The sequence below is a fragment of the Oxyura jamaicensis genome, chromosome 7 (assembly GCF_011077185.1).
Source record: "Oxyura jamaicensis isolate SHBP4307 breed ruddy duck chromosome 7, BPBGC_Ojam_1.0, whole genome shotgun sequence".
Taxonomy (NCBI): Eukaryota; Metazoa; Chordata; class Aves; order Anseriformes; family Anatidae; genus Oxyura; species Oxyura jamaicensis.
This window is the reverse complement of record NC_048899.1, coordinates 37,822,637-37,836,667: the sequence shown is the minus strand read 5'-3', so window position 1 is coordinate 37,836,667 and position 14,031 is coordinate 37,822,637. Positions and strand designations below refer to the sequence as shown.

Here is a 14,031-nt window from a genome sequence, read left to right as displayed (position 1 = left end):
TTTATGTCATTCCTCAGATATAGCATATTTAATTAAAATGATTCCTGACAGATAAATACAATATTATTTTTCTTACCAGTTGCGCTACAAAGAAACCTTTGAGAATACAAAGGGGAAATACCATACAGTGAAAGATGCTTTGGATATTGTCTATCATCGGAAAGTCACTGATGATATTAGCAGTGTACGTATATAAGGTTTTCATTCCTAATTAATGTTTGTCATTTAATAACCTAAAATGCTGTTTATGTTATTGCTCTTTTTGACTGTGTCAAATAATTACAAAAATATGATCAGCACTATTAACATTAATTTATTTCCTTCTTTGAAAGATAAAAGTCACTTGCTTGCCTTTGCCCTGAAAAAGGTGAATGCAAGTAAATCTTATTTATACTGTTTTAGTTCTGATGTTTTTGAAAAAATAAAATAAAATCTTAAAATTGCATGGGATGGAGTGTTCTGTTCTCAAATTCTTTTCATTCTCCAATTTTCTTTGAAGGTGAAATATAAGGAAAACTATATGAGCCAGCTGGGAATCTGGAGATCGATCCCAGACCGACCAGAACATTTCCATCATCGCGCAGTCACAGATGCTATTAGTGATGTGAGTTCAAATAGTTCCTAGATGTGAGAGGTTGAAACTTTATTTGTAGGTTTCCAAAATGAAAAACAAGTCTTATTACTTGAGAAAGTGAAGGCAGCTTTTACTTCTTTTCTAAAGGTTAAATACAAGGAAGACTTATCATGGCTCAGAGGCATTGGCTGTTATGCGTGGGATACTCCAGATTTTGCTCTGGCGGAAAAGAATAAAGTGCTCTACAGTGGGGTAAGTAAAACAGTTTGAATTTTTGCTAAATATTTTTTGATGTTTGCTTATATTGTAGCTAATTTTTTCTCAGGAGTATCCAGTTGACGTAGACATTGATATGAATCTGCTGTGACAGAACTGAAGATATAACATCTAAAATTTCAGTTCTTACTAAAAAAGAGAGGCAAAGCAATCTTTTACTTACCCTCTCTTTTCCTTATAAAGATATCTGCTCCAAAGTAATTTTCCTAGTGATTCTAAGTTTAGCTTTAAAACTATGAACATTTAAATCTTCCATTGTTTTCTCCATGTGACAGCTCCATGCTGTAAGCTAATATTTATTTCTGTTTACCATTTATTACTATTTACTATTTATTTACAGCTATTTTGCCCTAAAATATTTTTTGCTTGTAGTTAAGGTAAACACACATGCAATAATTCTACCAAATTTTTGCTGCCAATAGTTTCTAAAATGATAGGTTTTCATTGCCTTACTGAACTTTGAATTAACTTGGGAATGTATTGTTTTTTGGTGTTTGTTTTTTCTCCAGTGTAAGTACAAGGAGATATTTGAAAAGACTAAGTCTCATTTTAAGTATGTAGCTGACTCTCCAATTAACAAGCATTTTAAACATGCAACTCAGTTGATGGATGGGGTAAGTGAGAAAGATTTCTTTAGAGTCTCATACGGTAGTAACAAGTTTGTGTGTTAATAAATAGTCAAAGGTTCATCATCCTTGTGATATTGTAAATACATAAAAATAGATTCAGAACTAAAGGTGATTTAAGGTCAGACTAAAATCAAGAAATATAAGGTTGTACCTGTGATATGCCTGAGTATTAGCACAGAGCAGGTTTACAGTGACTAAGAAGTGAAATCTGGGCCCCTGTTCCTTTTTTGAAATTGCTGAAAGAGACATTGCTTACTTGTCAGTGAATGCATTACGTTATTATGTGTTCTAGGTAAAAGAAAAACTGGTTCATCACAGATACCATTCCAGTACCATTGCTATAATTTGATACTAAATTTGATAAGCGATGAGCCAGAACTTGTTGTGGAACATTGTTAATATTCAGTCTTGTTATGATTTGGCAGAGTAAATAAAGAAAAAAATAATATGATAAGAATAGATGAGAAAAAGTGGGGTCCCATACATTGAAATGAACTTGCCTAAATGTCTTCTGTTATGAATGATGTTTTTGAGATGAAGGATTATAGCTTTCACCTGCAAAAAGTCTGATGATAATATTCTATTTTACCCTTGCATTTCCTTGTGCTCTCTTTGTACTCAGATCAAGAGTTTAGCTGCATATAGAGTTGCTTCAGCAGTTCTTTTTCATGAATAAAGTAGGTTATAAAATGGTTTATTGAAGAGGAATAGGATGTATTCCTTCAGGAATAGGATGTATTCCTTCAGGATGTATTCCTTCAGGAATAGGATGTAAGTGTCCTTAAATTGTAAATTAGGCCTCCCAGTGGAAATATAGAAATGTATAAGTTATCTGGACATATCTGTTTTTTTCCCTGTTTGTTCTTTTTTTGTTCTTTTTTTTTTTTAATATGTTTTTCTATTTTGGACATGAACTTCAATCCCAGCCTTGAAGTATTTCATATAAAGAGGTTTAAATGGTTAGAACTGTGATCTCAGGATCTCTTTGTGTCTTCACTCTCTTCTTTTAATTTGTTATGATGTATTATGCTATTCTGAGCAGAAATTATATAAGGCTGCCTATGAGAAGCTCAAAGATAGGTACAGCGTTATTGTGGATGATCCTAGGAATCTCCTGGCCAAGTGGGGGACTACATTGAGCAGTCAGGTACTGTAGGAGCACTTGCCAGTGCTGCCAGAAAGTGCCTGGTTCACTCACAGCTACTCTGTCTGTGTGAAATGTCTACAGCTGGCAGTATCAGAGGTTTCACCTGTGATATTGTGATGTTTTAGTTCAGATCAGACAGTCTTTGTTTTGCCACCCAAAAAGAGTTATTACTTTTTGAGTGAGCTAATCTCTGCTGTATGTACTTTCATATATTGTGCATCAATTGACATCATCTTCCATTAATTTCTGATCCAAGGCCTGTTGAAGTCATTGGAGAGGTTTTAAAAAAATGCATGTTGTACCATGCATTTATTTATTAGCTCTTTCAATGACTTTGACAAATATTATCTTCTTACTCATTTCTACATGAAGCAGCAGCAGCATATGTGATCTTTGAGTGCCCTTGCCTGTATCTATAATTTACTGTTATCTCTGCAAAAACATTTTTTGTAATTTTCTCAATAAGGTAATAATAAAATCTTTCAGTACGTACCCTTGACATTTTTAATTATATTGATGTAAATTGTATGCACATGTGAATGAATACATATAGTACTTTGCCTAAATCTCTCCACTCTCAAAGTGTCTGGGATCTAGAGCTGTGTTATTGTTTGTTTATGGTGTTCACAAGTCTCTTTTGTACTTCGTTGCCATTTGCATGCACAGAAAAAATATAAATCCTTTGCCAAGATGCTCCTGCAACATGGATGTAATGAAATTCTGAGGCCAGATATGCTGACAGCTCTCTACAACACATACTTATGGAGCCAGGTAATATGAAGAACTGCTGCTGTAGGAGACATTATACAATTTAGTTGCTTGGACTTTTAATATTTAATGCTTGTGAGTTCTCTTAAGTATCCACAGATATCAGACTCCAAAGTTTTCTCCATGTGCTTAATGCTATGATAAAATAGTTTTGAGAACAGACTATCTGAAAAAATATTTTCTGTGAGTTGAGCTTCAGCCGGCTTAGGCTGATCTTGCCTCAATTTCCTCCTTTCATTACAAGTAATTCATATGTATCCTTCCATGTAGTAATTCCCATAATTACATAAAGAGCATTTTTCACATTTTTTAACATCTTAAGATACTGTATATTAGCTGTTCCTCATATTTTCCAAACATAACTCTCATTCTGCCACCATTTCTCGGACTGACCATCTCCATAACATAAATTCCTTAATTCAGTAGGATTATGATGAAGTAATTTGGTGAGTAGATTACAACATTTATCTACCACTCTGCTTGAGAACGGTGACACACTGTGCCTAGATACAGAAGGGAGTTATGTCTCACTTCTAAGTGACCTTGGAAGCGATGTAGGAAGAGTACTGTGCACAAGTCTGCACTCAAAGTCATGTTTCCATCCGTTTCTTGCTCTACTTTCTGCTTTTAAGCAAGCTTCGCAAAACAGTCCTCCTACCGTCATCACATAATAGAGTTTATAAGCAAAGATAATCTCTCCTGCCAGTTTGGAGTGCTGTTATGTAGAGATTATGATTCATCTATTGGTTCATACAGAAAAAAGAGCCTAATGTATTAGCATTTCTGATGATATAAAAGAAGACCTGTAAATGATATTGTGGAAAGTTAAATTTCTGTAGTTCACTTACATTTCATCTGGATTCCTGCATATATGTTTTGCTTGTACCAGTTGGGTAAAAATGTGATTGATTAGCTGATACATGCTTATATCTGCTCTGAAATCAGATCTGCTAAGCAGTATCCTTACCTTACTCCTTTCAGTGACAAAAATGATTCCTGACTGGGGCAGGTAAAACTGGCATATAACATAAATTGTACGCTGGAAATGCAACCACAGAAACCAATTACATGAGAGTGAGGGAGGTGTCACGATAAGCACAGTTAATAAAGTCTGATAGTATTATGGAACTGAAGATCATTACTAGACATTTTTATTCAATTGATTGGTAGATTTCTGTTTATTACCTCATTAAAAACTCCTTGCAGGTAAGTTTGAGTATGTTTGAAGCAAAAAACAAAAAGCACTAACCTGTATGTTCCTCTGAATTGACGTTGTGTTTTGATTTGTTGTTTGTATATATATATATTCTATATTTTGTCTGTCTCAGTCTTGTTTAAAAGCATGGTTTTATTTTCTGATGCAAGATAGAGGATGAAAGTTTTAAAAAATGTATTCTAACCTTTTCCACCTGCCTTGAGGCTATCTACAAAGAATTACTATTATCGGTGTACAGTCTGTTCTCACTGAATTCTCTGAAAACCAGGTTGAGTCCTCAGTAGGACAAGATGAACTTTAAGGAAGAAATTATCAAATTCTGCTATTGATGCCTTTAAAATAGCCTGGCATTATAATTATTCAGTGAATGCTTTTATCTTCTGTTGTATAAGATGTCTTACATTTATCTTTATTCAAATTAATATTTGAAAATGACATCTTGTCCTGTTATAAATTCAAAAAGTCACCATTCTGCTGAGATTGGTTTCTTTAACTCAATTATGGAGATGTAAGATGGAAACAAAGTTTTTAGACCCAATGAAATAAATGTAAAATTAATCTTGCAAATAGGCAGCCTCTAAGGCAAATAAGGGGTTTGCAAAATTTGGTTTATTGTGCATGTTCAGCTTTCACTGGCTTTGGTGGGAGGATTTTACAACTTTGTGGATGAATGTAAAACTTTATCTCCTGAAGATGTTTTGTCTTGGTTTGGGTGGATAACGTATTCTCTTTGCCAATCACCAGGTTGAGTATAAAAAAGACTATGAAAAGAAGAAAGATAAGTACACTACAGTTGTTGATACTCCAGAGCACTTAAGGACTACAAAAGTCAACAAACAGATTAGCGATGTAAGTGTGGCCGGTCCCTTACAAGCATAATTCCTTCTCTGAATTCTGACCTTCAAAAATAATAAAACTATAGCATTTTCAGTAGTCAGTTAAAAAATGTATCTTACCTTGATTTTTTTCCATTGACGCCAAGACTGGAGAAATAATCTGACCTTTAATTTGTATCTTCAGATTATCTACAAGTTGGAATATAACAAAGCGAAGCCTAAGGGCTATACTACAATTCATGATACACCTATGTTACTGCACGTGCGCAAGGTCAAGGACAGAATAAGTGATGTAAGTAAATCATCCTTGTCTGTAATATCAAAAACACACATAATTAACTTTTTGCTGTGATAAGTAATATTTTTAACGTGTTTGCAAACCTGTCATAAAAAGCTTCTTGTTAGAGTGAACTTATTTTGTTTGCATTGTACTTGGGAATTCTGCATCTGTGTTTTCTTTCACTATGGGTTAGTGACTTTCGTGCAGCCTTGAATTAGGTACGTCATCCATTACTGTGTTTGTTTATTTCTGCTACGGACATTGTGAATATGTAAAGTAAATATTCTGACCTACCATAAGTATGTGTTTCAGCCTTCCATTACTTCCATTTTAGTGATATAAGTTCTTTTTCTTCTGTCAAGATTTTATCTTTACAGAGGCAATTACTACTATTATGGTTTTAATATTTTGCTGCTTTTCTTGTTGACCGTAGCTTTTGTGTTATCTTTGTAATTTTTTTTTTTTTTTTTTTTAATGTTTGTCTTTCTTTAGCTGAAATACAAAGAAGTGTACGAGAGGAATAAATCTCACTGCAATGTTGTGGCAGATTCTGTTCATATTAAGACTCCAAGGCATGCTTACAAGCTAAACAGCAACGTGAGTTCAGTTTTATGAATCCTGTAATTTTCTTATGGACAGTGGTTGGGACAAGCAGCAGAGACTGAGGGAAATTATTTTCAATTCCACTGAAATTCTTTGAGATTGGACATTACTTTTAATTCTTATGCTGCTGCATAAAATATTTGTTTATTTATTTCATAAGCAAATGCTCACTCTTGAAAGTTCTTCTTGAAGTCACCTGAGATTCCTTCCATGTCACACATCTACTATTATTCTGCCCCCCCCCCCCCGTCCCCCCGTTTTTTTTTTGACAGAGGCATAACTATACCTGAATTTTTTTGTGACGATGTTCTTATAGACAGAGTAAGAGCTTAATGGGAAGTTCTTGTTTGTTTTCTATTACCAGTGGCCCAACATCCACTGCGATAGGCACATAACTGAAAACACTCACCTTCCTCAAATTTATGGCAGTTCCCAGTCATTCATGTTCCTTTCTTGACCCAGCAGTGGAGTAACTAGAGCAAGTGGGCTCCTACTGGATTGCACATGATTCAGAGGAAAGCCCTAATCTGATGAAGAAGCAGTTTCTTTCATCTTCCCTTATTAATTGTTCCAGACTGAAAGAGAATTTGCGTCAGTTTGATCTGTAAAGTACACAACTTTGACTTTTTTGTTGTTGTTGTTCATGTTTCTCTGTGAACAGCTTGATTATAAGAAGAAATATGAAGCAGCCAAGGCGCATTGGCACTGGATTGCTGATAGGCCTGACTTTGTTCAAGCAGCCAAGTCCTCTCTGCAACAGAGTGATGTAAGAAAATCAGAATAAACTGAATAGTCCCTTTCCCCACATCTCTCTTTTTCAAAATTAAAAAAAAAAATGTTGAAGATCTGGGACTCCCTTTTTTAATTTAATTTTATTTTTTTAAAATTTCTGCAGTATGAGTACAAACTGGACCGGGAATTCCTAAAAGGATGCAAACTCTCTGTCACAGATGATAAAAACACAGTACTGGCTTTAAATAATGCCATCTTGTCAAGTGATGTAAGTATTTGAACATTCAATTTTGTTTTTCTTGAATTTTACATACTATGTAAGCTACTTTACTGGCAATATGATTGGATTAAGAATGACCGTTTGAAAAGTGGTACTCAGTTGCATTTGATTTATTTCATTAATAAATTAGCAAAATCTGAATAAATTTGGTCTTGTAAATGTCAGTGGCCTAGTTTATGTTTTTTCATATTAACTAAATACTTACATTCAACGTTGCCTGAACACCCCAGACCTTTGATATATCTCTAGATTCCTCTTATTGAAATGAAAATCTTACCTGCAGAAAACAAAACAAAAAAAGCTGCAGGTATAGCTTGTGCTTACAACAATGTATTTTAAGAATTATTAGCAATATATCCAATATATTAATGAAATTACAATTGAGTGCTACAGGAATGTGTAGGCTTGAACAAATTTGTCTTGGAAAACATCAAAATATGAGATGATCTGCAAACTTTTGCACTAAAATGCAGTGACAACTACAGTAATCTCTTCGGAAGTCATTACAAAACAAGATATGCACTGCTGAAAATGGCATCTTTTCTCACTGCTAGGTAAAATACAAGGAGAAGCACAACAAAGCTCGAGGAACGTGCCTTGTTGTTCCAGATACACCTCAGATCCTCCTGGCTAAGAATGTCAGCTCTCTGGTATCTGAGGTAACACATCTGACAGTTATTTAGTTATTTTTAAGTACATCCTTTTAATATTTTGGCTGTGTGTGTTCATGTTGTTTTTTACCAATTTTAATTCTGTGCTTTCAGAACAAATACAAAGAACACAGCAAGAAACAGCTACCACATGGGTCTTATACAACCCTGCCTGAGACAAGAGACACGGCTCATGTGAAACAAGTGACCAAGAACGTCAGCGAAGTAAGTAACTACTGCAATACCAGTTTATGGTGAAGTTACTAACTGGTACCTATAATTGATTAGACTATTGCATATTTGAGTCTACATGGTTGAGTCTCAGCATAAAATGCCCAAGAAGTCAGCAAAGATGAATTCCTACCAGAAGGGGACATTCACAAAGAGCGAAATCCATTTTTGGGGTAGCTGTTGAAATACTCCAGAGAAAAGTGACAGGCTGGAATTCTAATGGGTGCCCGTAATCCAGATTCCATTTTTAATAGAAAACAGTTTAAACACATATCATCACCTCTAAATAGCAAGCTTTTGTAATCTAAAGTGTAGATTACGACAAACAAGCTGGGGATCATAAGATATGAGAATCAGGAGACTGTATTTTATCTTTCTTAACAGCTTCAGTGAACTTATTTCCAAGTTTTAGTAGCATTTACTTCACCATGAAACTCATGCCTCTTTTTGCTCTTAACAGACAAATTATAAAAAGAAGTTTGTGAAGGAGAAAGGCAAATCTAACTATTCTGTCATGCTGGAGCCTCCTGAAGTGAAACATGCCATGGAAGTTGCTAAAAAACAGAGTACAGTAAGTTTTGTGGTTTTATGAACTAAGTAGTTCATGTAAGAAAATTCGATCAAAGTCAGCTGACAAAAAAACTTTACGTACATCTGGATTTCCTCCCAGCCACCCTGTTCAGGTATAATTCTGGAGGACAAAGATACAAATATTTACAGCTGTAAAATTGCCCTGAAATAAAAGATTTATTTGATATTCATATTTATAATTAATAACATGAAGTAATCTAATGCAAATCACATTTAATAATTTCTTTCACTCCTTCAAATACAGAGAATTGCATACGCTCATTTCTTCATATGTAATTTGTCCACTTGCAAAAACAGATTCCCAAAACAATTATTTGTGAAATTATTAAAAAAAAAAACGTCATGCACTTTCCCAGCAGCATTTGTGTGTCCTTATTAGCTATCTTTCTCATGACCAAACCTGAGTATTCTTTTTTCCTTTGTCTGTCACCATGGTTTAGATTGAATACAAGAAAGATGCCAAGTCAAAGCTCCACTACACACCTATAGCAGATCGCCCAGATATTAAGAAAGCAACTCAGGCTGCCAAGTTAATTAGTGACGTGAGTGGTTTTTTAAATCTTCTGTATAATGTTTAGCAGTAATGTTACTATTAAAAACAGTATCAGTAAAATCAAAAGGGTATTTCATCGCTACTAAACTATATGTTTTTAATTTGATTTTCTGTGGTAGATTGAATATAAAAAGCGTGGAGAAGCTGGCGTTGGTGTTACCATGCTGGGACGTCCGGATATTGAACTGGCAAAAGAGGTGTCCAAGCTAACTAGTCAGGTAATAATAAAACATTTGTGAAACTTGGAAGCAGTGAGAGAAACCAGAAATAACATTAACTTCTAGAATGATGTTAATATTTTAACTGGAATTATTTCTAGATTAAATGATAAGGAAACATTTATAAGGAACGTGTTAAAGTAAAAAATTAAGTCCTGATATGAAGCTATTTCTTTGTTGAACAAACACTGAGAGTCTGATTTTGCTTACAGTGATGCCAGATGTGATTCACCACTTTCCTTCTAGTCACTTATCCATTATATCCGTATATCCATTCAGTGTATGTCACTTTCCCAAAGTGCATCCAATCACCTTCCCAAAGACTAGGCTGGTGGATAACTGTGCCCAGATACTAAAAGTCTGCTGGCTTCAATGGGAGCAGAAGTGATCCCTCTGTACAGACTGCAGAGAGGATTCATAGAAGTGCAGAGACGGGGCATATAATTTCTCTGTATTTAATCCTGTCATCTCTAAAATCTTTGAGTGTTTCCATCTTCTTAAAAATGTTATTTATAATTCTGCGATGTCCGGTTTCTTATCTTGATGGAATATGGAAAGTTAGAACATTCGGGTACAGGTACCTGAGTAACTTTCACTTACAAATTTATGAATGCTCTGAAATGCTGAAAACAGTTGATGCGGAGAGAATTCTTTTACAAGACTCCATTGGTCCAGAGTTGTTAGGTTGCATAAATCTGTACGTCCTAAAGATCAAAACGGAAGACAATCATTACCTCTAAAAGCCAGATGATAGTTTTCAAGAAAGGGTTGCCTGAAAATTAAGGGTTGCTGGAATTAAAAAGCATTTTCTGCAAAAGCCTAGAAGCTGTAGCACCTCTCTTGTCTCTGGTGGTGAAATGGACACAGATAAGTTATTCACTTGTGCAGAATATTTTGAAAAAAATAAATGAAAATAAGCACTTGTATGCAAATATAATTCTCTTACACTAAATGACGCCATGACAAGATCTTTTAAGGACTGAGGCTGATGTGTCAGCCACGTTGTCTCTTTCTCTTTTATTTTTTATTTTTTTCCCCTTTTTCTGAGTATTGGCTTTAAAAGAAGCAGCCTCTTGCCTAACTCTTCTTATTCATCCCTTATGAGAGGGACATGCAGTTTCTTTTGGCCATTTTCTTTCTATTTTGTGCCTTTGAAAGAATCTTCTATTTTGGAGTTAGTATGCTGGATTGATAGAAACTTGCGTAGTTTAATTTTGCAATGGGCACGTTCTCCAGTGATTCTGAAGCACGTGCTTTTCTGTGGTTGTTTTTTTTTGTTTGTTTGTTTGTTTCACCAGGTCCTCAGTTCTACTTGGTTCTTTCTCACCACTTCATGCTTTAATCTTGTTACTGTTTGCATTTCTGATCTTGCTCTCTTGCTGCGCATTATAGGCGGAATACCTCAAGCGCCATATGAGAGGGCATGGAGCTGCATCTTATGATACCCCATGGATGAGAACGTTTAAGAAAGCTAATATGCTAAGTAGTCATGTAAGATAATTTTAAGTGACACGACTGGGAATGCCATGTTTATGCATCTGTCTCTTTCTTGTGTACTTCAATTCCAAGTTGTTAAATGGTTTATGATGCACCAGTTGCACCAGCTCTTTTTGTGTCAAAGGTGTTGAATGTAGCAAAACTTGTGAGACTGCTCTTTTTTTTCCTCTGGAAAGACTGTGCATGGGATTTAAGTGCATGGGGAATTTGTCTCTTTCAGAAATACCACATGAGGCTTCAAACCCTACGCCCTTCATGAACTTTTGGAACTTCCAATATTTTTAATAGAAGTTCCCAATGCAATGTGGAAGCTAACCTTTTTCACCCCCAAAGATAAATCCAGCCATATAAGCTTTATCTGTTTTTCCTAAGAATGTACAGAAAACAAATATGCTTATGAAAAACCCCAAAATGGTGCAGATTATTTTTAGTAAACAGTTGTTCCGTATGCAGAAGATTCACACTTAAATTTTAACTATTCTGTTCAAACTTCTGTTTAAACTACTCTGTTCTGGAGTGGCATAATGGAAGTGTATGATTAAATCCTAGAGCTGTGAGAAGTACACACTGTAGTGGTTTGAGGACACACATTTTCTTACATTTCTTGCCATCTCAAAACCTTTGGAAAACAAAAAACCTATAGCTGCATAGCAGTTTTGAAGTGGCAGCAGGTAGATCTCTGCATTTCAATTTTGCGCTTGTATTTCCAAATGAAAAAAGGGGGATTATGGTTTTTCCATATCTAGTCACAACTACTGCATGTAACTGCTGCATGCTTGCATGACAGCCACCATGCTTGTTAGGAAAAAAAAAAAAAAAAAAAAAAAAAGAATAATTTCAGTAGAAGCAAGGACACTTAAACTCCGGAACAACTGAACTGCAAGAAGAAGAAGAAATTATGTTTATTCCCATTCAGAGACAATGAGCTCCTCTTTTTGCATATTTTTGCTCCAATGCTAGCCAGCTCTCCTCTTAGTATTATAAACTTGCGTTGAGATTATTTTGGTCCTGAGAGAAAATCAACTATTTTAGAGGGGAGTAAAGGGGCAAATATTAACTGGTATCATCTTTCACTTTATTTTTCTCTTGGGTATTTATTCTCATAAATTTCTTCTTTATAAAGCATTATGTCTTCTTTATAAAGCTTCTTTATAAAGCAGCTTGTCAATCCACTTGTCTTTTTTTTTTGGTTGTATTTCATCTGTCTGGCATCCTTGCTCTCAAAGTTGCATAAGTCTTCCAATAACATTTCTTCTGCATTTAAAAAATCTGGCATGATGGGTCTGATCTTCATCATATTTTGCATAGCTTGCATAACTTAACAGTCTTGTACGCTTCTTGATTTTAATTTTTGTGAGATCAGAACTAATACTGATGCCTTTTATGTCAAAAATGTTGATATTGCTTTCTTACATTGGTTAAGCAATTTGTGGATTTGCCTGTTTCCCTGTGTGTTTTATCTGAATGCTGGCATATTGTGCAAAGCAAAAGAGAGGCAGTGCAATGCAGCATGAGCAATGCGGGACTGTATGGACAAGAATATGCCAATGAATTCAGAAGTGTAAAATGTGATTGTGGAATGTGATTTAATTCTGCTTTCAAGCATCTTTCTTTTTCTACTAATATAAAATAATCTGTTTACATTTCTGTAACTGTCATTCTAAGTTAAAAAGCTTTAGCAGGATTCAGCTGTTCTTCAACTTAGTTATCAGTTCTTCAGCAGTTTATTTCTTTCATTTCAATTTTCATATAAATACTTCTTGAGAGATCAGTTGTTTTTTTTTCTGAAGAACCATTCATCCTTTTTCCTTATCAACCACAGTTTTATGTATGCTTCTTACATGTATTATTTTGCTCCTGAAAACAATCAAATTCTTTCAGAAGGACAAATGACAGTTTGTTGTTCTGTAGGCCAAGTGTGAGGGTTGCTGGTTTACTTAGTGTAAAATATCTCTACATAAATGTGGATTGGTAAGCAGAAAGAAATGTTGCCTCACTTGTTTCCATGCAGTCAGAGTACTACTACAGGGAAGACATGAGAAATCCTCAGAATTTTTCTACTGATGGCTACTATACTGGTGATGAGCATAGTTACTAACTGTGGGGTTTGGTTAGAAAAGTCAGAACTTAAGGCTAAATTACTAAGGGCCAATCTTTAATACTTGGAGTTTTTTCCTTGCAATCTTCTGTAACTCCTCTGAAACAATTTTGTATGTTTTTGTGGATATATATATATACATATATATATACACACACACACACTGAGACCAAAAATGTTCCTAATAGAGCAGCCTTTTACAGGTCCACAAGAAATAGTGAGGAATTGGCCTTTAGCAGCAGTGGGATGGGATAAGTCATGATGGATGAAGGACATTCCCTCACTTAAGTCATTAGCAAAACTCATTCATATAACTTGCATATGTGCCTCCAGCCTGGGTCTGCTAAAACATTGATTTACGTTGATATGGTTTAACTTGCTAACATTAATCTGATGTGGTTTGGAAGGGTTACTAAGTCTCTTATGCAACCTAGTTCCTAGTAATTAATTGTATCATGATTCTATATGTGATCATTATCATCTTTCTTTATCTCTGTTTCATACAAAACCCAGTCTGTGTATAACAACACATGTAAGTATTTGTTCCATTGCCATCTTCAGTGCTGGTATGTCCTAAGGTAGTTTTTAAAGCTCGTATTTCAGCAAGAAGTATGTTAAAAGTTTTTTAAAAATACTCATGCTTATGTCAGTTTGTGTCTCTTTGTGAAGTACGGTATCTTTTATGTATGCATAGCTGTCACTGAATGAGAAATTCTTCATCTCACAAAGGGTCGGAATGTATCTGTATGTTGTCAGTGTATTTCTCTTGGCTATGTCTGTCACTATTTTTACAGTGAGGAGGTGTTACATGTGCACTGAATGAAAAATTGCTAGTGATAATTTGTAAATTCA

The 14,031-nt window shown here is 34.9% G+C and overlaps 1 protein-coding gene across 1 annotated transcript in view; it reads left to right on the top strand.

The window, feature by feature from the left end:
* Positions 1-14,031, top strand: part of NEB (nebulin) — a 100,956-nt gene that overhangs the window by 61,680 nt on the left and 25,245 nt on the right. The window contains 16 exon segments of the mRNA XM_035331802.1: positions 80-184; positions 500-604; positions 722-826; positions 1,360-1,464; positions 2,522-2,626; positions 5,355-5,459; positions 5,631-5,738; positions 6,219-6,323; positions 6,991-7,095; positions 7,225-7,329; positions 7,896-8,000; positions 8,106-8,216; positions 8,683-8,793; positions 9,254-9,355; positions 9,486-9,584; positions 10,977-11,075. Coding sequence (XP_035187693.1) covers positions 80-184; positions 500-604; positions 722-826; positions 1,360-1,464; positions 2,522-2,626; positions 5,355-5,459; positions 5,631-5,738; positions 6,219-6,323; positions 6,991-7,095; positions 7,225-7,329; positions 7,896-8,000; positions 8,106-8,216; positions 8,683-8,793; positions 9,254-9,355; positions 9,486-9,584; positions 10,977-11,075 — 1,680 coding nt within the window.